General features: G+C 39.5%; 1 protein-coding gene, 1 long non-coding RNA gene and 1 pseudogene across 2 annotated transcripts in view; 1 reads left to right on the top strand and 2 right to left on the bottom strand.

Moving 5' to 3' along the window:
- Positions 1-809, top strand: part of LOC110595511 — a 51748-nt gene extending 50939 nt beyond the window's left edge. The window contains exon 5 of the long non-coding RNA XR_002481896.1: positions 768-809. This is a non-coding gene — a long non-coding RNA (uncharacterized LOC110595511). The remainder of the gene's footprint in view (positions 1-767) is intronic.
- Positions 810-1576: 767 nt separating this feature from the next.
- Positions 1577-27874, bottom strand: part of GRIA3 (glutamate ionotropic receptor AMPA type subunit 3) — a 311718-nt gene continuing 285420 nt past the window's right edge. Inside the window, exons 15-16 of the mRNA XM_008056630.1 lie at positions 10756-11003; positions 1577-3819 (exon numbers count right to left, since the gene is read on the bottom strand). Of these exons, the coding sequence (XP_008054821.1) occupies positions 10758-11003 (246 nt within the window). The 3' untranslated portion in view covers positions 1577-3819; positions 10756-10757. The remainder of the gene's footprint in view (positions 3820-10755; positions 11004-27874) is intronic.
- On the bottom strand, positions 5284-9998 carry LOC110595512 (annotated as a pseudogene).

The raw sequence follows: 27874 nt of genomic DNA on the forward strand, positions 1-27874 counted from the left end.
CTCAACTGCTATTCAGCATTTCAGAGGACAGTGAAAATGGTAGTAATTATGATGAAGCCTGCAGATCAAGTTGTCCACCGTGTGATAATATCAGCCTACACTTCAGAGTTTCCTGAGACTCTCCCTTTTCCACTACTATTTTTCTTCTTCTTCTTCAAGGTCTTGTGTTCCTTGCTCCCTAACTCTCTGGCCCCAGATATCCTTCTTCCTTTTTTCTCTCTAGCATCTCAACTGCACTTTTCCTTCTTTTCTGGCTCAATTGCAATTTATCCCCTCTCCTTTCCTCCTATCATTATCCTCTGTTCTTTATTGTGGTCATAATATAAAACTGGACAACATTTAAACACTTGCTTGACTTATTGGATAAAGTTATAGTCCCCATTCCAAATCTACAAATCAGACTCAATCATTAGTCTTTCATTTACCTCTCAGAAATATTCTAAAATCAATATGGGGGGGCAAAAAAACTGGGATTAATTTTTGAAGGGCAGACCCCCTGTAGTACACTTGAAATTTGTTCCTCTGGATCAAACGGTCAGCCAAAGTTTTTATATGAAAGTTTTGAGAAATTTGTATCATGATTTGTGGAAGAAACGTCCTGAGTTGTGGCAAACAGGTGACTGGTTTGTCTACTGTCACAATGCACCTGCCCACACTGCACTGTGTGTTTATGTTGAGCAGTGCTTGACCCAAAACAGCATGACTGCTGTGCCCCACCCTCTCTATTCACCCAATCTTGCCCTGAGTAATTTTTTTTGTTTCCTCAGATGAAAAAAAGTCTTTGAAAGGAAACATTTTGCGATGTGGAGGAGATGAAACAAAACATGGCAGAAGCACTAAGAAGCATCAAGATTGACGAGTTCAAAAACTGTTTTGAGCAGTGGAAAAAGCAGCTTGATAGGTGTATTGCATCAAACGGAGAGTACTTTGAAGGTGACCAAAGCTTAAATATGTAAGAATAATACACAATTGTTTAAATGAATAAATTCCGGTTTTTTTGGCGGGGTGCTCCTCATATGGTCCTAAATTCATTATTTCTTCCCCCACTCTAGATTAATGACCCTTGGTGGAATAAAGGTTTTATAATAGGGCATTAAGTTATTATCAGTCATTAAAACAGCAGCACAAAACTTAGCCAAGTAAGAGTACTAGGACATATACTTTGTGATGGCATAAGAAAGTAATCAGAAGTGTTCTTGAAAGTGATCAGTCCTACATTTGGGCACTTCCTTGGGAGGTCACATGTGGGGGTGGGAGAATTTGGGGACCAAGATTAGAGCCAAGGCAGTCTTCTGGGGAGAGGGTCCTGAAGGGTGAAGGAGACAAAGAATGGGAACGGAGGCCCTAAAATTACACTAATCTAAGATCTTGGAGGTATGGTTCTGTTTCAGCTGAGGAGTCTGAGCATGACTGCAGTTGCAGTTGGGATGGAGAGAGGTGTAATCCTTTGTGAAAATCATCAGTATGATGAATGTTACGTCATTGGCAAAACTTCTGTGAGGAAATCAATTAGTGAATAGCGTTTTGGCATCTGTATCTAAGTAAATTTTAAACAACTGGTCAAGGCAAAGAAACAGAGTTCTTTCTTTACAATTTTATTTACAAAATGTATTAAAACTTTGTACAATACCTCATGGCAATGAGGCTCCGTAATTTATGTCCACATGCAGTTTACGCTTTTACAGCCATTAGTTTGCTTGGCAATTTTTCTGTTCACTGAAGTACAGTTTTAACAACAAAAAGAAAAGAATTGGAAAAAAATCCTCAAGTGACTACCGCCAAAATCCCATAGCTTGAAGTTAGTAGCAGAAATTTGAAGCAATCAACGTTTTTAAACATGCAAGTTTTTTTTTTAAATAACAAACCAATTTACCTGCCTCTTCATCCCAGTGAAGTTTCCTCTCTGAAAAACTGATTTGAGTCAATATACACACACTTCTCTATATAGTGCCTATGAAAACGTTTGTGTGTAGGTTGGTTGGTTTGTTTTATACAACTTCGTGTTCACACAGCGTTAGCTTCCCGCGCTGGGACAGTATAGTATTCATAAGTTGAAAATCACAGTTTCATGAAAACAAAACAAAACGAAAACACAACAGCTTTCTTTTTTTGTTCAATATCGTTTAAAATTTGACAGGTGAGTTATTTGCTTATGACACAATTTTTGGAATGAAAGTTTATATTACACTTTTCTGGAAACGTTTCGTTGGAACGAGACTTCTTCCTTTCTTTTCTGAAGACTGGAGCAAATATGTAGCGAGTCAACTAAGCATCTAAGGGTCACACTTGGGAAATGAATGCGAGCTCCTAGTTTTTGCAGTCTGGAAACTTCCCAATGCACGTTACTGATGAGAGCAAACTACTGAACTACAGAAAGCATACGTCGTTATATAGGAGGTAATTAGTGAGCGGAGACTATTTCCTCTGACTGTTCTGATGATACCAATGGCAGATATGCAATTCGTTACTTGATAGCTCATGGAGCAGTGGCGCGGTCTTCTGAGAGAGTCAGTGGAGAGAGACTGCTCCAAGCAAGGACCTGGGAGTGATGCTGAGGCCCTCGGATTAGCAGTAGGTTTGGGAATGCATTTTAGTCTTTGCAAACTAGAAAAGGACACATGCAGTCTGACGGAGAGCCACAGGTAGTAGCAGGCAACAGTTGGTAAGACAGACCTAGCAAGAGTAAAGTCAGACTGAGAACTGTGGTCTGAACCTGCTGTCCTGCCTTGCAATGTGGCACTGTCTCCGTGGTATACACTTGAAAGGCATACTTAGCAGAGAAAGCCGAGCTAAACACAGTGTTGTTTCTGAGAAAGATATTCTAAACACATCTGGGAGTATAGGCAACATTTCCCTCACCTCAATGCTAAATACTCATCTCTATTGACTTAAAATGCACACCGAAGCAAGAAAAACAGATCTGTGAGCTGAAATTCCAGGCTTCTTGGAAAGGCCCGGGATCCATTTTAGGAAAGCACCAAGAGGTATCCTGATAGTGCCCGTCCCTTGCTACACACAAAATTCAATTTCAAAAGCTTTGTTAATCCCTTTGCCAAGTGGGAAGTTATCAAAGCATTTTCACAAAACCATTTCAAGAACACAGAGAAGTCACCATTTAGTCCCTTTTCCAAAGCATTTGAATTTTCTTAAGGGATGCATTTACATTCTAAAGATATACACATTTCAGCAACGTTGAAAGGAAATAGGGTGCACAGAACATCACCACCAACAGGAAATACCAAAAACATCTGGTCAGCAGATCCTAGAAGAAATGCCAGTCTGTCTCCCCAAACACTGGGAAACAGGTGTTTTTTTTTTTTTTTTTAATTTTAAATCACGAGGAATTAATTCTTTTAGCTAAGATGGGCCTCTTTGCTGAATTGGAATTTTAAATTTGTGTGTGTGTGTGTATGTGTGTGTGTGTGTGTGTGTGTGTGTGTGTGTGTGTAGTAAAGAACATGGTATTTGTATACTGTGCAGTGGTATCAAAGAATGGCTTTTGTTGAATTGACTTTTTTAGTAAGATTTTTTCGCATACTGGAATCTTGCATGTCCATTTTTTGTTGGTTTTATTTTAATTATTTTTTCAAGCAAAGCAAAAAGATTTCAATGATGGTTTGCATTGTCGCGAGTCTCAGAGTGTTCCATAAGGCACTGAAGGAAAAAAAAAATCAGTTTTTCCTATTGAAAGGTCATTGCACCATCAGCAATATTCGTGTCATGCCCGACACCAAGGAGAGTGAAATCTGGCTCAGGATCCTTGAAGCAGCCACGTTTTCGGTGATTTCCTCTCATCACATACCTCCAGTGAGAAGGGATCTGCAAAAGCAAGGGGGAATTTAAATGTGAAGGTGCTTTCTGTTGGGAAATTAGAAGTTTATAATGGCTCAGTCTATTTTGTACAAAAACCGTGGTTGTTTTCTCAAATTGGCATCTCTGGGGTTGCACCCTGTTTGATTCACTTTAGGCAACCATTCTTGTCACATTCTTTAACCTGATGCAAATACTTTGCAATAGGTTAAATTAGATCATTCTCTACTATATGTATTGAACTAAGAAATATACAGGCATTGCATGACGTCTAATAAGGCTTTAATCACTTAGGATGTAGGCGCACTAGAAAGTTTTTGTGGCATTTAAATATAGATATATTGAACTACACTGGAGTGTATTGTCATTGCAGAACCTGTGACGAAGGACTTGTTTACCTAGAACAGAGTGTAAATAGTGTTCTATGGCTTACTGAATCGAAATACATTTTGCCTGTGAGGAGAAAATTTGCTGCTCATTTCCAGAAAGGTGATCACTTATTTCTCTTAATACCTACAACCTTAGTTATTAAAATCTGAAAATAGCACAAGGATTTTAAAGAGACAACACATTCCAGGAAGAGGCCAGCACAGTGATACCCATTAAGGGCCTTGTTGGCCTAATTGAGCTACTTATGGTGCCTTTCTTTAGGAGGTGTTAACTAGTACTGTGGATTCATTTACCCCACACTCTGAGCACTGAAGGCTACTTTTTTGTGTCCGCTTCAAGCTCACATTCCCCTTTTTATCCGTTCCCTCTACTCTAATGGGGTACTTCATTTCTCCTGAGCGAACACTGAATTTTATCCTTAAAAAGGACATAATCACAATCTACTACTGGCCCTGGAATGAAAGCATTGGTAAAAAGAATGACAAAGATGCACTTGAAGGTCAAAAGCACCCAAACAGAGCATAATCAGACTAACATAGAAGTGGGTAAATCTCTCCCTTGGAACCCCTAAGTCCTGAGTCATGTCTATCTCAGAAGCTTGGAGAAGTTTTATATATATATTAATATATACATAGCAGAAAGATCAAAGTTTCCTCCTTTCTCCCCATTGCCATGGGACATCACTACCTAGCTGCATGACTTTGAGAAAGTGACCTAACCTCTCAGTGCCTCTATTTCCTGCTTTTAAATGGGGATGAATGAAGTATTGTTACTGAGTAAAAGTCCTCTGGGAGAAAGAACATTGCTACCTCACTTATCCAGAATGCTTGCCCACTTAACATAGAATGAACTCTTTTAAGCAGGAAAATATCTCTGGCAAGAATGTCTATGCATAGGCTGCAGAAGGAAAATGGATCACTTGAACAAAGGAAGACGAAACAGAACACTCCTAGAGGAAAAATGGAAATCTTTGTCCTTAACTTCGGGATCTGGAGATCTTGCAGAGGGATTTCAAAACTATTTCTGAAGCCAAAGAAGCCAGAAGTCATCCTGAACAGCATCGAAGACATTGGAAATAATTTTTTTTTCTTTTTTTCTTTTTTTTCCCATAGCTCTGGGACTTTATTACAAATGGACTTGACTGCTAGAGAGGACCCTCTCCAATCTTCCTTCCCAACACATCCCTCTAGGGGAGGTCAGTCGGCTGTTATGGAAGAATAATCTGGGGAGATTGAAAAGTGGTCATGCTTTCTCAAAAGTCCCCTGAAACAACCAGTTGAGAATCTTCTGGTGTAAGAGTTAAGAGCTTTAGCTGTCATTTTCAAGTTCCTTCATTTTTACATCCCAGGGACATTTGTCTTCTTTTGCCATTTGGGCAGTGGTTCACTGGTCATGGCTCCTTCGAGGGGACATCCATATCCATGGTGGCCTTCTCTTTCTGGGCAAGCCGGATCTACTGGAGGAGTTTTCTGAGCTTCTTCCCTGATAAGAGTAATGTTGGCATGAGCACTGGATGCCCACTTCTTGAGGTGGTGCCGTGAGATCAGCCCTTGGTCTATCACAGCCCTGACCACCCAGTGCCTCAGTCACCACTCTCAGTTCAATACCCGCTGGTGCTTGAACAGCTTCTTCTTCAGTTCTCTTGGGGGCCTGTTGATCTTTCCCCTGGAAATAATTTCTGTTTTTTTTTAGTTGGAATTTCGCTCTATCACCCAGGCTGGAGTGCAGTGGCACATGCAGGCCACCCCAGCATGGACCTGCTGGCCTCAGGAGATACTTCCTCCTCAGCCTTCCAAGTAGCCGGAACTACAGGCACGCACTACCGCGCCCAGCTAATTTTTTGATTTATTGTAGAGACGAGGTCTCACCATGTTGCCCGGTTTGGTCTCCAACCCGTGGGCTCAGGCAATCCTCTCACCTCTGCCTCCCAAAGTGCTGGGATTACAGGCTTGAGCCACCACGCCCACCCAGAAATAATTTCTTAAAACAATGAACAGAGTCAACTCTATGGTGCAGTGAATCTGGAGCATTTGGTTGGTGATCAGTCACCTGCCAAGGCATGCTTGGGGGGTGGGGCACACTTCCACTGGTTGCTCAGTAATTCAGAGGACATCATGTAGACAAGAAGCCATATGCTCCCTAGTGAGTGCTAAACGTGATCTGAAGCTGAGAAAATGGTCCCACAAGCCCAATAATCCTGATGTGACCATGACCTATAGAAAATGAATGATGACTCCTTTGTCTTTCAAGGATACCCTTTTATTAACCAAATTACACTAGATTTTTTTTAGATGGTATCTTGCTTTGTAACCCAGGCTGGAGTACAGTGACACGATCTTGGCTCTCTGCAACCTCAAACTACTGGACTCAACTGATCTTCCTACCTCAGCCTCCCAAAGTGCTGGGACTACAGGCATGTACCACCATGTCCAGCTATTAAAAACTTTTTTTTGGATCATATTTTTGCAGGTAATTTGCCTTGAGTTATTATTCCTGAACAATTACTGGTACTATAAACCCCCAAGGTGGGCTCTGATCATCAGTAAAATCTCAGGGAAACTTTCGATGTCTGTGTCCCTGAATAGACCCTGAAAAATTTAGGCCAACTTAGAGAACTGGAAGCCTAATAAGTAGATAACAAATTAAAATTCACCAGGATATATTCCAGAACTTCTTGGGAAATGAAAGGAGTGAAGAGTTCACGCTTCACTTAAATGACACTCCTCTAATGTCACATCACCAAATTGGCTGAGGACAGCAGAGGTTTCTTTTTTTTGTACAACCTGCTTTGTGCCTCTTGACTGATACATATGAAGTTTCCCTGGCATCTTCTGAGGCTTTTCCTTCTTGCCTGGAGACTTCCTACAGGCTTGGAGGACAGATTGGTTTGCAGGGGCTCTTCCCAGGTTTTCTTTTCTCCTCCAGAGATGGTTGCCAGGGTGCTAGCTAACTGGGCTGTAATCACCACATTGACGTTGGTGTCTAAAATGTGACTTTTCCCTCAAATAGCCTGCAGTTTGCTTCACAAAAGTGGATCAACCAAGATGACTAAAGGAAAGCCAGAGAACCCAAAGTTGTGGCAAGTTCATTTCTCTGAGGCTTTCTCCTCAGGTTTGATGTTCTAGGATTCTACTTTTGAATTGCAACATTCTGCCCAAACAAAGGTTTGTTGAATCCAACTTTCTTTTTTCCTCCCTCCCTTCCCCTTTCTTTCTTCTTTCTTTATTTTTTCTCTTTATTTTCTCTTTCTTTCCCTTCCTTCCTCCCTTCTTCCCTTCCTTCCTTTTTCCCTTCCTTATTTATCTTTCTCTCTTCTTTCCTCCCTCCCCCTTCCTTCCTTTCCTCTTCTTTTTTAAAAATTGCATTCTCTGAGATTATTTTCTCTTCACTCTTACTACTCCCTGGACCAGTAGCATCTGTATGACCTGGAGCTTGTGAGAAATGTAGAATCTCAGGCCCTATCTCAGACCTGCTGAATCAGGACCTGTAGTTTTTTACAAAGTTCCCACATGATATGCATGCACACTGATGTTTGATGAGTACTGCTCTGGGGCTTTGAAAAAAACTGAGGCTATAGTAGTTGGAGATTACGGACATAAATTATCAGATGGAACAGGTTGATAAACAAAGAGAGTATAGAGGTCCTGTGACCCTGAACCCTGACATGCTTCTGTTTCAGAAAGATTCTTTCTGCAGAAAGTAGGAGTGATTGAATATTTAGTCTTGTGTGGAGTGCATAAAGAGTGGGGTATATTGAGGCTTGGTGAAGGACCTCAAAAAAAATTTTTTTTTTTTGTGGACAAATGGGACAGAAAACTTAAGTTCTGCTCTCCATTTGACAGGATCCCATTGGGATTTCAATTTTCCTGGAGACCACCAGGCCATGGGTAGTTAGAAGCAGCATAAGTTAGTAAAGAATATAGCCATAGGAGAAAGAAGGGCTGGGTTCTAGTCCCAGAACTGCTACTACCTGGTTATGTTGCCTTGAATAGGTCACATGATGTGGCTGAGTCTTAGCTACCTGAAAGGGAGAATACTACCTGATTCATCTTATCTCAGACAAGGTAATAGATATGAGAGTACTTGAAAAACTGCAACACAGATTTAAGGCATATTAGTAATTTGCATGTCAGCACTTCAGAATTTGGGGTAATTAAGCTAGGCTGAAATCACTCATGTACTAGCCCATAAGAAAGCAAATAATGTGCCCCAAATTGTAATGAGTCTATATCACCTACTCAAGAGTAAAACATTTTTAGCACACTGGAACATTAACTGCTTGCATGTAAACAATGCTAATTCCAGATGAATCTATGTATTGTACACCCAACAATGCTATATCAGCAGGCTTTGCAGTGGGTTGAGTATGTTATGACAAAAGGCAAAAAGAAAGAACAACCAGAAACTTCACTGGACAAGATGCTGTTTTCCACGGTGAAGACTAATTATTTACGTAGATGAAATATTATTTAAAAATTGGCTGAATTTACACCCACAGTGTGAAAACAGTGTGAAAGTCAAAACACAAATGTAGACATTTCAGCACATTGACATTTACTCATGAGGTCAAAATCGCCCACCTAAAATAAGGAGTATGAAGTTGCTAATTGTTCTGTTCCATTTCAGGTTGGCATGTTAGTGATGACAGATGCACTTAAAGGTAATGAGGGTTAAAACCTGACCCCCCTCTTTTTTTTTTTTTGAGTTGGAGTCTCACTCTGTTGCCCAGACTGGAGTGCAGTGGCCACTCCCGGCCACCACAGCCTCGACCTGCTGGGCTCCAGAGATCCTTCCACCTCAGCCTTCCAAGTAGCTGGAATTACAGGCATGCACTACCACACCCGGCTGATTTTTTGATTTTATTATAGAGATGAGGTCTCGCCAAGTTGCCCAGGTGGGTCTCGAACCCGCGGGCTCAGCCATTCACTCACCTCAGCCTCCCAAAGCGGGTGATTACAGACTGAGCCACCGAGCCCGGCTAAAACCTGACCTTTTAATTTTATCCAGATTCCTAATTAAAAGTCTTGGGGAGTCATGCCTGATAAGAACTCTCAGACAGGGTTTTGTTACCCTATTGTTTTCCAACCTGACCCTGGCATAACATCCCATAACGAACAAAGAAGGAAATCAAAGAATCTTAAGACCCTGAAAAGTCATCTCTTATGGATTCCTGGACTCCCAGGGAGCCTTGTAAAACATTAGTCTATCCTTTCTGAAGTCTACCACATACAGAACTTCATCTATATATCAGCAAACCTAGAGTAGAGTCTTTGCACTCTTTGTCTCAGCAAAACACCTTATCTCCTGATAAGAACTACATATTGAGTCAATAAATCTTTGAACCCCCCTATGACCTACAAGCCCCTGCTTGGAAATGTCCCTTCTCCCCTGGTCAAACCAATGAGAATCTCACATGTATTGATTTATGGTTTTGAAACTTTTGCCACCCTAAAACTGTATATAATCATACCACCTTTCAAACATGGTGGGCACATGTTCTCAGAATCTCCTGAGACACATGCCACGGGTCTGGGTTCTCATGTTTGGTTCAGAATAAATCATTTAAAAAATATTTTACAGAGTTTGGCAATTTTCATCAATAGTAACAAGATTATAATCTTTTAAATACCTCTGGAATGGAAACATTATTCGAATATAAGCTTGCCTTTGAACACATAGTTATTGGTGGAGTTTGCCCGTAGTTGACAGAGTCAAAGTGGCATCAGTCAGGTTCATCTAAGTATGAATTTGGGTTTGGCATGCCTAGACTGTCCTTTGAGAGACACTTACCTGAGCATCAGTTCCAAGGAAGGGACAACAAATAACTCAAAGATTAAGTTGTCTCAGGCTTATACACTGTTTACTTAAAAGAATTACCTCTTTCTTACAGAAGCAATGCACTACTTGAGATGGCAGTGCCTCACTTCTATTCCTAATTTTAACACCATTCCAGAGCAGCTGCTTTCTCTAAAGCTGCATTGTCCAACATGGTAGCCACTGGCCACATGTTACTACTGAACATTTGATATGTGGCTAGTATGAATCAAGATGGACCACAAGTATAAAATATACTGCAGGTTTCCAAGATTAGCATGAAGAAAGGAACATACAATAAATAGCTCATTCATTTTTTATATTAATAACATGTTGAAATGATAATATTTTGAATATATTTGGTTAAATAGAATACGTCATTAAAATTCATTTCACTTGTTTTACTTTTAAAATGTGACTACCAGAACATTTAAAATTGTGCATGTGGGTCACATTTGTGGCTCGTATATATTTCTGTTGAACAGTACTGCTCTAGAGGATTTTTTTTCCTTTTGCATTGCAGACCACAATTTAATTACAATTATGCTATTAGAAAAGCACCACTGCCTGACAAGAAAGCACAACCATTGTTTTTAAATAATTGAATGGTTGCAAAGAAGAGACAATACTTGAAACAATAAACCAAAGTAAACAGCAACAACAACAACAACAACAACAAAACACAAAGAAATTAACATACAGTAACGAAAGGCTTGTTAGTTTACTAGACCTTAACCGTACCCCTAGATCTTAACACTCTCTGTTCCATACACGTTGTAGCCTTCTCTGTATGTAGCGTAATTCTGAGTGTTGGTGGCAGGAGCAGGCTTAAAGTTTTGGGTGTTCTTTGTGAGTTTCATGCGTTTGGACTCTGCCCGTGATTTGTAACAGAATTCTATCAAAGCCACCATCATGGCCAGCCCCAGACCTCCGACAAGTATATAGAAAACGCCTGCCACATTGCTCAGGCTCAGAGCGCTGGTCTTGTCCTAAGAGAAATGAACAACGTGATTAGTTCTTGGGAAAAACAAAGGCAATTGGACATTATAATACATTACAACAACACAGGGTAGTTCTACATTGTAACATAGCTAAACATTGATGTAAGTGTTATGACTCAACTCTGGCAACTGGCTAATATTTTGCAATAACCAGCAAGGTGGTAGATTGTTCTTCTGTTGACAGTTTTGATCCTCACCTAAAAGTCCTTTTATTTTGACTCCTTATGTCCCCTAGTACCTAAAACTGGTGTTCAATAACTAAATAAAACAGTACTTGGCCATGAGAGCAAAAGAGTAAACACAGGCACAATTTATTCCTTTGCCAGCCTCAATAAACACCATTTGCCAGAGCTGAGCTGTGACATAATCTCTATAAATGTAACACTTTTTATTTGGGAACTTGAAGCACTCTTTCCCCTCTCTGCCCCGCAACACCCCTTTCTCCTTTGTTCTCCCTGTGACGAACTTTGTCAACAACTTGTCTGTAAGTTACTAGGTGAGAATATTAAAGGTTCCTGATATTCTTATCTGGGAGTTACTTCACGAGTATTTCTTAAAAAGGGTTAACTCTCCTCTTTCCCCCAGTGGCTGAGAAATTGCTTCCTTTGGGGATTGGTTGCTAAGTCTTCATCCTAGTTAAAATCAGGGCAGCAAGTCTTTGTGTTGCTGGAACAAGGGCAAAGCACAAAGAAATGGCTCCGTTCCGTCTTCCTGAGAGTTTAAGGAAACCGTCAGGAGGACCCATTGGGTCTTGGGTTGACTCCATACAGATCAGAAAACTTTTTCAGGAGGCTGATTATTTTTAAAAATCCAGCTCATTTTTATCTTTTACTCCAGGGAATATAGAGAATAATTTTTGAAAACACTATACCTATCTGCTTTCTATGTAAGATGGGGGCAAAATTGAGGAAGCCGATCAGTGACTTTCAGGTCAAACTGTGCAAATCTGACTAAGCTATCTGCCTGTATGAAAAAGCAAAAACTGAACTACTAAACAATGAAAAGAAAAAAGTTGGTGTCTTGAGCCCTACCTTGAGGTAGGACACACCAAGGGCCAGGAGTCTTTCTTTGAAAAAAATAAAATAAAATAGCATTTTGTAGTCTTTTTAGAGGGAATGTAACCATTTTGCTGCTGAATGTAATTAAATGGAATATTCAAATTGCCAGTGAATTTTGAGCATGTAATTTAAGTGATAGCACAGTGAGCAGATGATGGCCATTGCTGTCACTCAACACTATGGTTCAGCTAATCTTGGTATCATTTAAAGAATTAAATGTAAAGACAATATAGCCATGTCCTTCTGATCTTGTTTTCTTAGGAGCCAATCCTATGAAACAAGTACATCGTTTACCTTAATAAAAAGGCCAAATGAAACTTGAATTGCATTCAGGAAGGGGAATATGGGGATACCTTGTATTCACAACAACTTTGCAGTCACTCTTCTAGGATGAATGACAGCTAGATGAGTGGTAAGAATTTCTGTCATTTATGAAACAATAGATTATCTTCTTAAGGAGGCTTGTGACACTATCTGCAAGGATGTTCCACAGTCCATCAGGAAATGCACCATTTTCTGGTAGCCCTTCCTTTGCCGTTAGATTTCTTTTCTTTTCTTTTCTTCTTTTTTTTAGTCGGACTCTCATTCTGTCATCCAGGCTGGAGTGCAGTGGCACGATCACGGCTCACCACAGCTTTGACCTCCTGGACTCAGGCAATCCTTCTGTCTCAGTCTCCCAAGCAGCTGGGATTACAGGGGCATGCCATCACACCCGGCTAATTTTTTGATTTTTTCTGTTGTGACGAGGTCTTGCTATATTGCCCAGACTGATCTCAAGCTCTTGGGCTCAAGCAATCCTCTTGTCTGCCTCCCAAAGTGCTTGGATTACAGGTGTGAGCCACCACACCCAGTAGATTCTTATATATGTATGTGATATTCAATGGAGGAAGAGGTCCTTTGATATAACTCATGTAAACTGTAGCAATGAGAACAGTTTCAAGTTCCATGTATTTAAGTTTCACAAGAGTTACAAAATTCCCTGATGTGGGATGTAGAAAACCAGTAGCAAAATGGTTCATTGCACAGGGAAAATGAGTGGCATTTCATGGAATGAATTAACTGATACCACAATATTAGTTCAAAAAAAGGAAAGGCAAAAATTGAAACTAAAAAGAACTTTCTTAGGGGAGCGAAGGGGGGCAGGAAGGAGGCGGGGAAGAGTGTTTCATGCTTATCAATGTGATGTTATCCTGACAATGTATACCCTTAAGGAGCATGCGACTAAGTTTTAAAAATATTATGTACAGAGATTCAAGTGACACCTTTGGGAGAGAAAAGTGTGACAGACTTAATGAGATTTGAGATCCAAATTGATGCTGAATTCAATACAATAGCAGCTGGCAGGAGGCTAATCATTCTGCTTACAGAGACCAGTTTTTACTATTTGGTTGACTGTTTTCAGATGGAATCGACATAATATATTAATAACCAAAGGTAGTTACAACTATAAAGTCTCTGACACTGTAAAAGTTTAAGAAAAAGTACTGTCACAACTGGATCTTTTTTTTTTTTCGTTGTTGTTTTTATATTTCCTCTTTGAGCTTTTGAAACGTGAAATACAGTAAGACCCCCTTATAACACAGCTCGTTAATTTATAGCTTTGGAAATGCAGTGGGCCAGATGGTGTTTCTAATCATGACAACAGCCCTATAGCGTCAACAATTGATGTCGTGTGGCCTCTGAGGCTGGCGTTTGCCTTATTCCTTTAGCGCTCGTGTTATAAAGGGGTCCCACTGTGTCAGGGAGTGTGTGTTGGGAAGGAAAGCCGTTTTAGGGTAGAAAATAAACAGTGGGTCAAAATGTGATTGCTAATCAGTACAAAAAGACCTTCAGCGACTGACCTTACTCCCGGAGTCCTTGGCTCCACATTCCCCCTTATCGTACCACCATTTGTTTTTCAGCTTGTCTAAGATGCCTTGTTCACTGAGTTTCAATACTGCAAGGTTTACAGGCGTTCTTCACGTGGGAAATAACATAAATAACATTATATTATGTTATTTTATGTTATTCAAGCTTCAAACTACTTTAAAACTATAGAAAGCGATAAAGCAGGGGGCCCTGGCCACAGAGTAATTTTAGACACTGCAGGCAACCTGAGCATTACCTTATAAAAAGTTAACACTACAGCAACGCTATATTTACCAGGGCCTGCCCATATCGCTTTGAGTAATCGGCACACACTGTTAAATAATGAGGATAGAAAAAAAGGCACTCCTCAGATAGGCTGTGTGTGGTGAGGAGGGTCTCCCCTCAAGTGACAAATGTCGGCGGCAGCTTGCAGTAGCTTTGTGACAGAGGTGTATTAGGTTTGATCTAACCGGGTGTCTTGTTGTACTTCCAGACAGAAAGCAAGTTGTATGGGGGAGTCGGGAAGGGGACAGGACCAGAAGGAGAAGTGTTCCCATATTGTGAACGGAGACAAATGGATAAATCCGAACAGAATAGAAAATATGTTCTACGTAAATAACATGCCTTCTGAGTAGTTGTCCTTTATTACACAAATCTGTTGCCCAGCTAAAATGATCTCAGAAAGCACTGTACTACATACATGTTCTCACTCCACATACATGTATTCTAAATTCTTCTGCACACATTGGTCTTTGTATTAAAGGCATAATGTGGACCTCTGAGTTTTGGATAAGAGGAGTATTTTCAACAATGGAAAAACTGGTCTACGGATTGTTTTTGAGTTACTGACTGGCTTTTCTTCTGATATGGTCATATGTCTGTGGCGAGCTCAGATCACCAGAGGGTAGATCGGGTTGTTTCAAAATAGATTATAAATATGACATGACCTTAATTAGCAAACTGGCTCTGCCACTGTGCAACACTGGGCAACACTGTGAGGAATAGTTTAGGTAAGTTGTTCTAGTAAGATAAGATTTCCTCAACAGAGAGGCTAATGCATCTCCAGGAGGCCAGGCCACTGCTCCTTAGTAATTCACTGCTTAAAGGAGAAGGACTGTGTTCGGAGTCACTGTGCAAATGCATGAAACCCAACTGGTCCAAGGATAAGATTTTCTCCCTCAGAGATTTCTTCAGTTGTAAATGGAAATAGTGATCTTTACACTGTCTTCTTTCTAGAGCTATTGAATTTTAAATGACTAAATATAAATACGTTATATAGAGAGGGTGGCATAATTCTATTATAAGGCAATAAACCGTGTGTTCAGATTCATGGGAACAATACTGTCAGTACTAGTTAATGTTGGCCTGAACGTCACTAACTTAAAAGGAGAAAAGCAGATACATTTATGTAACCACGAACATGCCATAAAATGTCTTAGCTTATTTTGGATAAGGTGGACCCACTAACATATCCAGTCACTGATAAGACTTTTGATAGTCACAAAGATCTGGAGTCTGTCACACCAAGTCCTGAAGCCTATTTCTTTCTTTTCCCCATTTGTTGTTGAGAGCAGAGGGGTCATCTCATTTTCAGATATTCTGAGAAATATATCTTCATTTAAAATAATATGCAATTTCAGAGTACTTGAGATTTAAAAAACTATAAAACTTTCTTGTCAGGGAGATGACACTCTCTTGGTTAATGCAGGGCTCGGCAACCAGAATATTTGGATTCTGTGTGTCACCAAAAAGTTGGGGCTCTTTTATACTTTGAACAATTTCCTTCAACCAATGCTCAGAACCCTAAGTTTCTTAAATGCTTACCAGAGTTGCTTGGAATGCAAAGCAACAAAAGATACTCAGATATAGCCTTTAAGATATGATTGGTAGTGAAAGTTAAATCTTAGACTTTTAAAGGGCAGACAGGCCATCTATGGCCCTGAGATCAGTGTTGCTGCTGCTTCCTTTCAACATTTCTTACTTTTCCTTACCCTTATTATTTGTTATCTCATCACTACCACTTTCCCCTCAACACTATGGCATTGGCACCAGGCTCAGCCATGTGACAATTAACTCAGGATGCAAAAGATGCTTTTTAATGGCATATGGGTGACTGAGCTTCTCAGGACCACAGGGTAAAGTACAAAGTATCTTCCTCCTCCTTTCTGTGCTTCCTCTTTTTGTATTGCAAAGGGCCCAAGGTTCCCATACTGTTCTCTGACTAAGCCCTTACCAGGCCTTGTCCTCCCTCAAGGTACTATGTTCTTCAAATAATTCATTCACTTTCTTTGGTACTGCTACTCACTCAATCTTTGGAACACAGCAGTCTGATTAAAAGTACTCACAATAAGGTCTGATAGACAGGCTCTACTCTCCTTAGAGATCCGAGTTTTAAAAGAAATTTGTCAACCCCTGAGTGACCCAAGTTGGTAAAAGTATGGCATGTAAGTTTAGAGAAATGGCTCTTAAAGTGTGTACAGGGACCCCTGGGGGATCTCTGAAGCCCCTTCATCAAAGGGTTTGTGAGGTCAAACTATTTTTATAATATTATGAAGGCATTACTCGCTCTTCTCACTATAGTTCCCTCCTGATGTTCAGTGGAGTTTCCTGGAGTCTATATCATGTGTGAAATCACAATAGATTTATTGAAGAAGCAGAAATGAGAATCCTGTTCTCTTATATTAAGCCAGATATTAAAGAGATATACAAAAATACAGGGCATTGCCACTCTTCTCACTTTTTATTTTGGTTTTAGAAAAATATAATTATTTTTCATAAAAGTATCCTGTTTATGTTAATATATATTGGGATTATTATTTTTTAAAAGTATCAATGAATACATTCTTTTAAAATTCTTCAGTTTTTATTTCTGATGTGGCAAATATGAGTAGATATAACACAAAAAGGAAATCTTTTGGGGGTTCTCAATAATTTTTAAGAACATAAAAGGGTCCTGGGACAAAACTTTTGAGGAGCATTTGTTTTGGAGGAGGGAAGCTTCTTTTCCACAGGTGTATGCTGACCGGCCACCATCCACTCTTGCCATGACCCAGGTTGGATATGTCAACGACTTAGCAACCTACTTCTGACAAATGACTTATCCTCACTTTAGACCATCCAGTGGCTTCCATAGACTGGCTAGTAACTGCTCTCCACTCTCATGAACTCCATAATTACAGTGGAGGCTGCTTTAAACAATAGTTCTCAACCAGCAGCCATTTTGTCCTCTAGGGCACATTTGGCAATGTGTGAAGTAATTTTTTGATGTCACACTTGGGTACAGGGGATGCTAGGGCATTGAGTAGGTAGAGGCCAAGAATGCTGCCAAACACCCTAAAATGTACAGGACGGCCCCCACAAAGATAATCATCTGGCATCAAATATCAGTAGTGACAAGGCTGAGAAACCCTGCCTTAGAGCATCTAGCTCTCCTCTGAGATACCCCAGAACTTTAGAGAACTCTGACAAATGATATATTCCTAGAGGTTTAGTTGTGGATTTAAAAAAAAATCACTAGGTTTATGAAATCTGGCAGGGAACCAATGTGCATTTGGGAACTTCTAAATAAAAATGAGGGTGGAAAAACAAACATTTCAAGTAGCAGCACAGCCAAGGAGCATAAAAGCTGTAATCAGAAATCACAGATAATACCACTAAACAAGGTTAGGATAGCTGCCAAGGAAAGGAAGTACTTTAAAAGCCAATCTCCTAAAACTCTATTTTGCTGCAGGATCGACTAAATTTCCAAGATGGCAGAGAAAAACGGCTTTTATTTGCATAGTTTTCTTTCTTACTATACCTTATTGAATGTACTGCCTAACCCAATCCAAACCACCTGAAGGTATTGACACCCTCTCCCCAACACACATGCACACACACCCTGATATTTTGAAGGAAATGAAATTAGGTGAGCATCTGGTCATTTTAAATGTCACTTTCTCTATAAAGCCATTTTTTCCCCTCACTCCAATGTTTTATCTACCCTCCATCATCTTCTACCTTGCCTTATTATTTGTGTCCATGTCTTGTGTCTTTCACAAGACTGTGTGTTTCTCAAGGGCAGGAGCCATGGATTATATATTTGTATCTCCATTGAGAATATGTTTCTAGATAAATTCTTGTTGAATCAATAACTCTTTTATTTATTTATTAGAGATGAAGTCATGCTATGTTGCTCAGGCTGATCTCAAACTCCTGGGCACAAGCAACTCTCTTGCCTCATCCTCCCAAAGTGCTGGGATTGCAGGTGTGAGCCATCACACCCAGCCAATCACCCTCTTTTAGTATTTTGTTTTCAACCTAGTATCTCTATGTAGTTATGATAATAATTATTATTATTAGCCAGATTTAATGATCACCCTAAGAGGGTAGATTTATGGTTTCCACTTTATACATACATAAATTGGGGTGCAGATAGGTTAAGCAATCTGCACAGGCTTGCACAGCAAATTTTGGGGTAGGCCAAAAGGCACATTAATTTGCATTGAACTCTGTACTGTGCACTCTTCAATGGAACACACAAAAGCGTAGGAGCCCTCCTTATTTTTCTCATCATGCTTGGATGTTCCTAATGATTTTTTTTTCCTTTAGGGACCACCATACTCCAAATAACTATCAACTTAGCAAGGGCGTATTTTGCAGCTGGGACCTTTTACTGTGGTGCGGCAATATGTCTCTAGAGTAATGTTTCAGAGCAATTACTGCAGGCCCTTAACTGGCACCTAAGAGAATTATCAGAAATATTTATTGTACTCACCTCAATAGAGAACAGAAAGAATTAAACAAAGTAGGTCAGATTCCTATCATGGAAATTAGTCAGGCATTCTCCCCTCTGAAGGGCTTGCTGTGAACTTTTTGCTGAGTAGAGCCCTCCTAAGATAAAGACATGGGTCAGCAGGCTTAGGGGGAAAACAGGAGAGCTCTGTGATGTAATTTCAGGGGGTCTAGGAATGTCCTCCTGTCCAAAAATATTTTCCTCACTGGCACCTGAAATTCTGCTGTGAGAATTTCTCATCTTTAAGTTTAAGTGATGTACTTTGTTAAAATACAACTCTTCTTGAGAAATGGGAAATGAAGCAAAGAGTAATTATTTATGAACTATAACTCTTTGTTCCATTTTGTTTAAAAAAATTTTCAGTGTTGGGGGAAGAGTGTAAAGTCCCTCTAAGAAGAAAACATTTTATAGCATGTGAGTCATTGAAGTGCTTATGGATCGTTGATCAGTCAGATGGAGAGGGTAAGAACAAATGGGAATTAGTCATTTAAAAGTATATGAAGGTAATGTTGACCTGTGTCGTGATGATGATTCCTGAGTGTAGGGAACAGTCATGGGGTGGCATCTGTTTGTTTTTTTAATATAGGGGATAGTAATGTAATTAATAATATTTTCATAATGAGTTCTATTTTAGAAGAAAATGTTACAAATTACTGCTTATCTCTGCTATCCACACCTGGCAATAACCCAGCTACAAAGGACTGTGCTCACAATCCAAGGTCTCCACCCCACAGCTGGCCGTCGTCTAAATTCCAGGCTCAGTTCCCAGGATGTACCAACCAGCCATTTCAAAGAATCAGTGTTATCTTAGTGATAACCTTACATGTGGAGACAGTTTTAGGACAAAAATACCATTTTTTTCCTTTGAAAGTGGAAACTGTTTATTAAAAAAATAAAAGTTTTGATATATTTCAAAACAACTGCCTGGTTTCTTTTAAAATTTTAATTTCAGAAAATACCTAGAATAATCAATTAGCTTGGAGCTATGTTGGAATCCTTATTATGAACAAAGAAATGTTGAACGAGTGATGTGAGGGTGCTGAACTTCTCCATAGAAGAAAAAACAAAGAAAACTTGGGTTTTGTGAATTAATTACCAAGTTGATTCTGCCAAATAATCTGGTGATCCTGAAGGGTAGAGAGAGGAATTTATACTATGGATGCGGCTCTGGGCCTGAAAAATATCAGAATCCAGGGTATACTATGATTTAATCCCCTGAGATACTGTGGGATATACGCTGCTCTAAATGACTTCACTTCTCTTGGAGCTGGGACACCTAAAGAGCAAGTGTCTGTTTAATTAATGATTCCAGAAGATCTTCAGTGGTGCTCTTAGGAGGGATAGATGTGTAAATATGTAAATTGTGGAGAAAGACAAGGAGATCTCAGAGAAGTAAAAGAAATATATGAGTAAGGACGGTGCATTTGCATAGTTAAGTAGAAGCCTGCTCTGGCAACACAATTATCTGGATAATGAAAATGGAAACATCACAACCTAATCTGGAAGCCCTTCCCTTGCCCTATCTTTTTTCCAGACCCTTGCTCCAAGTTATGAACACTTGCTTCTTGGTACCTAGTGATGTTTTTGGAACAAAGTTCTAGAAATATCTTTGGCCCAATGGATAGAGAACAGCCATCTTCCCTTTTGCTGGCTCTTTTACTGCAGATACTTCAGGATTTCATGGTGACAAGATACCTTTCCCAATCACTCTCTTGCTTCCCCAGCATCTTCTGGAGAATCCCTAGCATCAGCCAGGACATGTACAGGCAGGCAGTCACAGACATTTCTGCCGACGTTGGTCTTGCTTTATTAAGTTGAAGCCAATTGATAATCAAGCAAAAGAAGACTCTACTGGATGAAAGGATTTACTATGTGGTCCTTTACATTATTTTCTGTAGGTTAACTTGGGATATATATATTTTACATATATATATTATACTTTAAGACCTTATATATAAAATGATTTTTCTCTCCATATAGCAGATGTTTGGAGCCCATGGCAGTTCAACATATGCCCTTGAGTGCATTATTGTCTGAAGCCCTTTTACAAAAAATCTCTATTCTCTTATTTTCATGGGAATTCCTAGATGCAGGATTCCAGAAGAATGAGGGTTCAAGTTATTTTGCTCCTTCTACCCTACCCTTGGATTGGGCTAAGCTTTCTCCACAACCTAGGAGCATGTGCACATATGACTGTGACGTTACTGGACTCTGGTCACCCAAATGATCCTCATTCCACTGGAGCAGCTACAATGATTTGCAGAATTATGCAGTGCTTAGCTGCTAGAAGCTGCCTCTGAGAGAGTATTTATATCCATGTAGTTCAGAAATGTAGCTCAAACCTATTTAACTCCTTGCTAATGGGATCATAATTTAATATAAGTGCAAAGAGCAAATTCAATAATGCATGCACATAACATTAGGAGTTAAGCTGTGAATCATTTTACTAAGGGTCTAACAATGCTAGTGATTGAAACCTTTTGATGAGCCTCTATGCTAAAGCAGCAGCTCCAGAAGCAACTCTTAGACATAAGTGTAAAGCCAGTGGAATTTCCAAATGATAACCTCTCAAGCTCAAAGCAATAGGCCCCTGATTCCACAGGATGTAAATTTCACTGAAGGATTTCTGCCATACTGGACCTCTGCTCAATATCCCCCTTTAGAACAGGAGTCCCAAATCATTATTGATTGTGGGATATCTTACATAACCCATTTTGTCCAGGTAGACCTCTTGCCAATCTGTCCCTGAGAAAAAGAAGGGACTCAGGGAAGATGCTAAGCTTCTGGAGAAACCGATTTGGTTAAAATGTGGCCATAGACACTTTTTCAAGTACATAATTTGTATGATTCACTTAGAAACTCTGTTTTAAGATCTACTAAAAAATCAAACTGTCAAATTTGGTTGGGTTTTATTATGTATAAGTGTATTTTCTTTAGTTCATTTCAGAGGCACTAAGAGAGGCATAGACTGAGAAGACAGAAATAGATCTGCAGCAGAAACTCACATGGTGAATGTTTCTGAAGACATCTATCTAGCTCATTCCCCTGATTCTGGGCAAAATATGCATTGAGAGTTCAATCTGATGGGTGCTAGTATCCTCTGTTTCCCCAATAGCCATCCTTTGACCATGACTCATAGAAAAATAATCAGTCTTAGTTAACATTCAAATATAGATAGCAACAAATGGGATTTGTATATCAGATCTGAAATAAGATCTGGTTGCCATGCCAGGGCACATACCGCCCTCCTCTTGCACACATTCTAGCACACATCACATCTGCATTTCCAACAGTGATGCTAGACAGGACACACTAGTAGTTTTTATGTGTGTGTGCATTATTTTAATGCTTAAGCATGTTATACCTTAATATAGCATATTAAAGTATGCTATTGCCTTAGGTCTATATTTTGAGAGAGAGAGATTTGCTTCAGTGCCAGATGAAATTAAGCAAAAAGGTGAATCCTGCACTTGGATCACACTTTTGCCACTTCTGATCAATGGGGATCAGCCTCATGTGCCAAGGGCCAAATGCTATACCGCTCTCTAGAAAGTCAAAAGAGAATGGATTTCAATCGTTCTCCATAAAAGAAACTTGCCCCCACCCTGTTCCACCAACCCCAACTCCCACCCTAACCAAATGTATTTCAATAGCATCAAATCTTTTATGTTCCTTTTCAATGACTGTCCCACCTTTCAGAGATTGTGGTTCTATAACTTTCTCCCCCAATGAAAGGACACCAAATGAGTTGGTCTTCAAGGTGCAGAAAGGGCATGGACATATACCATTATACTCTCTGCCACTGTGACAGCATTTTTCCTCTTGGCAATTGTATAACAGCATTCTTACCTTCAGCCTTTTCACTCTTGCTGCTCTTTCTGTGGCTCTGGTGTTGGACATTTGATCATTATTTGTCAATAAGAAACACATTTATCATGGTAACACCAAAGGCAAATAATCATGTCTTAATCATAGAAACCATGTTAAGGCCACACAGTTGTTTTTTTAAAAAAATCATAGGAATGAAATAATTTTTAAAATGTTTTCTTTCTGGATTACATTTTTTTTCCGGAGGTAGAATTATTCCTTAACATCATTTGACAAGAATCAATGATTTTGGCAGCCACTGGACTGGTTCAGTTCTTAAGGCAATACGTCCCTTGCTTGAAGCAGCCACTTGAGAGAAAGTGAGGGTTTGCTCTTGGGAGGAAGACCTGAGTAAGTTCAAGGAGCAAATTTAATCACTACCAGGAAAGAAAATTGTCAGGTTCTTCATACTTCCAGGAGGCAGTACCAGCACAGAAACATGCAAACCAACGAAGAGCATAATATACTCACCCTAATCCTTGATCTCAAACCAGAGTCTTGGGGATTCACAGGAACTTCCGCTAAGACCCAGGAAGTGTCATCGATCTGTAATGATTCTTGCCTACATACATAACAGTGTCAATAAAGAGTCATTGGGATCCATCTTAACCCTGGGTATCCAAAATGTCTACCTTTAGGGATGGCTGCTGCCAATAAAAGGTCCATTTTGTTGCAGATAAAGGCAGATGCAGATTCATATCCATTACCCAAGGCCCAAGAATGTCAAAGAATTCTGAGTGTGGAAGAGAAGTGGTTAAGAGATGGTGGCATAGGAGAGGAGAATTGTAGACATACATGGAAGAAGAGGAGACATACACAAAACTGAAGATCTCATTTATACATATGGGAAATACAGTACAACCTCATTCATCTATGAACCAGTAAATATAAAACTGAGGGAATTTGAAAATGGACTGTCCTGAAGTGTACCTTTTTACTGTCTTTGAAGAGAAGATTTGCTAAGCAAAAGTATGGGATTAAAACAACAACAACAAAGATTGTTAGTGATAAGAAGGAGAAACATGTCGGAATTTCTTAAGAGAACAAACTATTATTAGGTACTTTAAAAGCACCCATGTGAAAGCAAACAGAACTGATTTTAATTGTGGGTATTTTTTAATCTATTAAAACAAGTTTCCTGTGTTTTTTCCTAGTAATACATTGGTCAGTTTATTCTAGCTTCTATACATTTTTGAAGATGGTGAAACTTAATTTTTCTATCAATAATCTATAAGTCATAATGAATATCCTACAATTTATATAATGGAGGTTTAACTGCATAGCTCATCCTCCTCCCTCACTTCCCCATATACCTTACAAGTTGAGGCACCCACCTATCATGCAATTCTCCTTGCAGTCAAAGGGTTCAGAATGGTGCCTTTAAACATTCTGGTCTAATGTTCCCCAAAATACACAGCATGTGCTGATTTTCACCTTGGAAAATATGGATATTTAAATCCCTGGATAGAACTAAAGCTTAGTACAATTCTAGGGTGAGTAGGGTAGGGTTTGTAATAACTTGTCACTCCAGTCACAAAAAGCTTGTTTCACTGACTGAACCCCCTCTCGTAAGGTAAGGCTAGACGGAAGTAGATTGAGTAGGATGATCAGAAAAATGTGGAAGTTTGAGGTGACAGGCAGCTGCAGAAGGAGACCAATGTGCTTGTGTGGTAGCTCAGCAGACGCATCCCAATTCTGCTGTGATTTACAGTGACAGCCTTTCACTAGCTATGTCACAAACCCCTGGCGATCTGGGTTTATCGCTGAGACAACCTACTGGCTCTTAATTACTGCATTTGCACATATATTGTAATAAAGCACTAACACAAAAGGGTGATTTGCAGGTTAAAAATTCCCAAACCACAGTTCTAATTTATATGATCCTTGCCTGTGCATTTATAGTCCATCAAGAATCAAGTCTGCTTTGTTTATGGCCCTATTAACCCAGGTTTGGGAAGTTGGTAAAGCCAAGGAGAATTTTGTTTCCAGTCAGTAGGTCGAGTTGAGGGGCTGTCTCAGTGACTAATCTTGTTCTTAATTCCTTGTTTCCATAAAAAAAAATACATCTATTTTATTAGTTTAAGCTCATGCACATTTACAATAGCCTGAAAAGTTGCTGGTTCTTTCCATAGTATAGTCATTTTTCTGGAATAAGCTCAGAATATGTAATGTTTCATGTCAGGGAAGAAAAAGTCAACAATTTACCATAATTGCCCATTTATCATTATTTAAATGTTGCAAGAGAGAGGCAGAAAGATAAGTAATGCAGGTATTTCTCCCTCTCCTGGTTCCAGAGATAATATGTATGAAAGTGTTTTTGAAAAAGTTAAAGTGCTCATAAATGTCAGGCTTTGTGATTATTGTCATTTTTAGTAATCAGTACCGAGGGCTGGAATGGCTTAAGTATGCCATTTGCTTAGTAACCAAAGTAGTTGAGAATGAACCTGATTCTTATGGAAATGTATCACATGCAATCAGATTCATATTGCTCATTGGATGGATAGATGTGATAAATCTGCAATGTTATCACAAGAGGTGACCCTGGGAGTCAGCAGAGATTTGTGACAGCATTAGCTGTGTGACCTTCTCAAAGTCACCACCATCTCTGTATCTCACTTTCTCTGTGAAACAATGGTATATTCAACAGTCAATTGTCATGCTAACTGGGGTTAGGGTACAATAAAGAGGTGTAATTTCCAAGCCACTTTGCTAATACAATAAAACCTTACAGATTTGGACTAACAGAGGAGGAGGATTGTCTGAATGAGTAAAGCAAGTCCTGAATTACAAAATAGGTTTGAAGAATGACAGTGTTATTACTTTAAGTCTATTTTGTAATTCAAACTGACTATAAAACATTGCCTTAGTGTAGGTCTTCGTGAGAACTACTTTAGCAGATAGATTTGCAATGAATATGATTATATCTAATAAGTACTTCCAAAATTTGAAAAAGGGTTTGTTTTCTTAAGAAAAAATTCAACTGACAGTCTAGTCTAAACTCTTCATTTGCTTAACAAACCTCTCTTTGTCCCCATGCCCGATAATATAAAGTTAGCTTGTAGGCTGGTCCCTGTCTAATTTATCACAGATTTTTAATTAGAGGGCTCCAAATTAATGAGGTTTCACTGCCATTTCTACCTCCTTCTCCATTGATTTGTTTTTGGCATCACCACTAAGTAGTGGTAAAACAGAGTCAAGTTCATCTCTTGCCCCTTCTCTTGCTCACTCTCAGAAAACAGCAGCAAGAAGGAAGAAGATAAAGGCAAGTTCCTTGGTAATCCAGAAACAGAATAAGCAATCGTTGGATATGCAGCACTGATCATACTATTATCCATAGTTGAGAAAGGGGTTGAGTTAGTTCAAAAGATTGGCTGGTGGAATGACCAAGAAACGTGATTTGAAAGATGCCTGGCAGGTAGCATTATGGTTAAAGAAGCTGGAAACATTTAGGATCTACTGAAATGTTTTTCTATTTGCGTATCTAAATTCAGATAATCTGGAAATTGTGGAGCTGGCAATAAAGTTACTTGATAATATATTTTGCAGCAGTACTAGCTGAGGGAAAAAAGCTTCATTGTTGGTTGTAATTAACAAATAGCTGGTCTAAAATTTTGGGGTCTTCATGTACTGAAACATCTGAGTGAAAAGTAAAAATTCAGCCCATACGTGTAGATTTTTTGTTGTTGTTTATATGACATCAAACGTCTGGTTAATTGAAAACTTCTGGGCACTTGGCATCAAGTGGATGTGATAGAGTCATCTTGTTACAGTCCATGGCTCCTTTTTAACCATGCTGAGTGTGAATGATGAATTCATCAGAGCAATGCATCCAATCCAGCTCAATTTTCATTCTGCAACTCACTTCAATGATACAATTAGGTTCTCCGTGCTAATAACATGAGAAAAAGACCAGGAAGAAGGTGCTAAATACTTTGAGCATCAGGCTAGCCATTGTAAAAATCAAATGAGCCAAAAGCTTGGCTAAATTGTCAATGTCATCAGTTCACATTGGTGAGAAAGAAAGTTACTGCTTTTCGACATATAGTAAAACCTTGATTAATTGGAATCCATAAGGAATGAATGGAATTTTCAATAAGAAACACTCATTTTGTTTCATTCTTGGCTATTAACATTTTTTTCTTAAAATGCTTGTATCCACTTTCTCGCCTCAGGGAAGCAGCCGCTAATGTTTGAGGGTCAATCCAGATGGAGAAGGTATAGGAGAAAGAGCTGAATGTGACCTACCACAGGTCATCTCTTGGTAAGTGATTTTTAAAAAATCAATTCCTTGTGGTCTTCTTTTTTGGGGTACTATTGCCGCTTCCTCATCAATGTGAAGTACTGGGGGGTAATTCAGTTACTTGGGGTACTGGTTAGGTGAGTTCTGGTTAATCAAGGTTTTACAATAAAAAGTCATGCCAATGTCTGGTAATATTATATGCTGAAGAAAGTTGTTTTTACATTTATTTCTTTGAAAGTGCTCTGTATCAGTGTTTCCAAACCCATAATATACTGCAAACTGGCATCCTGAGGGATGGAGAGGGAAAGAGAGGAGCAGAAGTGCAACCATTGTCTGTAAAGGAGAAAAGTTTTGGCTTGCCTGTCTGTTGGTCTGTGGTTGGGAAACACTGTTCTTCACTTTAAGATGCCCATGGAATCTTGGTCGTATAAGAGCCGATCTTACATGCTTCAATATAATTCTCATGCCCCTGGGGCCATGGAGGATTCTGTTTTCAGGTCCTCTCCTGTACTTACCCAACGTGTCTTTCCATGACTTGGTATCGTGGCTTCTGAGCTTGTCCCTATTTCATGTTGCTTGGATGACAGCTATTCATTCTTTTTAGCCCTGAAGAGCATTAGGAGCCAAAGGAATGCCAAGTAAGATGAGTTTTCTCACATTGGAAGCCTGGATAATGGTTAGACCTACCTGAACCAAGAACATGGCTAAGGAGAAGCCAAATCAGGGATTCATATACACATAGTATCACAGGCGACGCATTTGCTTAAATATACAACATGTCTTTGCAAAGTCTCTATATGGGGTGGCCTATTGAAGAAAGACCCCAGTTAACTTGAAACCGAGTTTATTCTTTGGCTTTCAAGTTAAGTGGGGCCTGCTTAAATGGGCCATCACATATAGAGAACAACATCTCATCATTCATACACATAATTGAAGAAGCCATCCCTACTCAAAAATCGACCTCTGTGAACAACCATCACGTCCTATGATAAAAGAAAAGGCCATAATCTGACTTTTCAGAGGATGGATCTGATTTCTCATACCACTCAACTGAGGCAGGCGGGGACAGTCC

The sequence above is a fragment of the Carlito syrichta genome, unplaced genomic scaffold (genome assembly GCF_000164805.1).
Source record: "Carlito syrichta isolate Samal-C Ts95f unplaced genomic scaffold, Tarsius_syrichta-2.0.1 Scaffold302424, whole genome shotgun sequence".
Classification (NCBI taxonomy): Eukaryota; Metazoa; Chordata; class Mammalia; order Primates; family Tarsiidae; genus Carlito; species Carlito syrichta.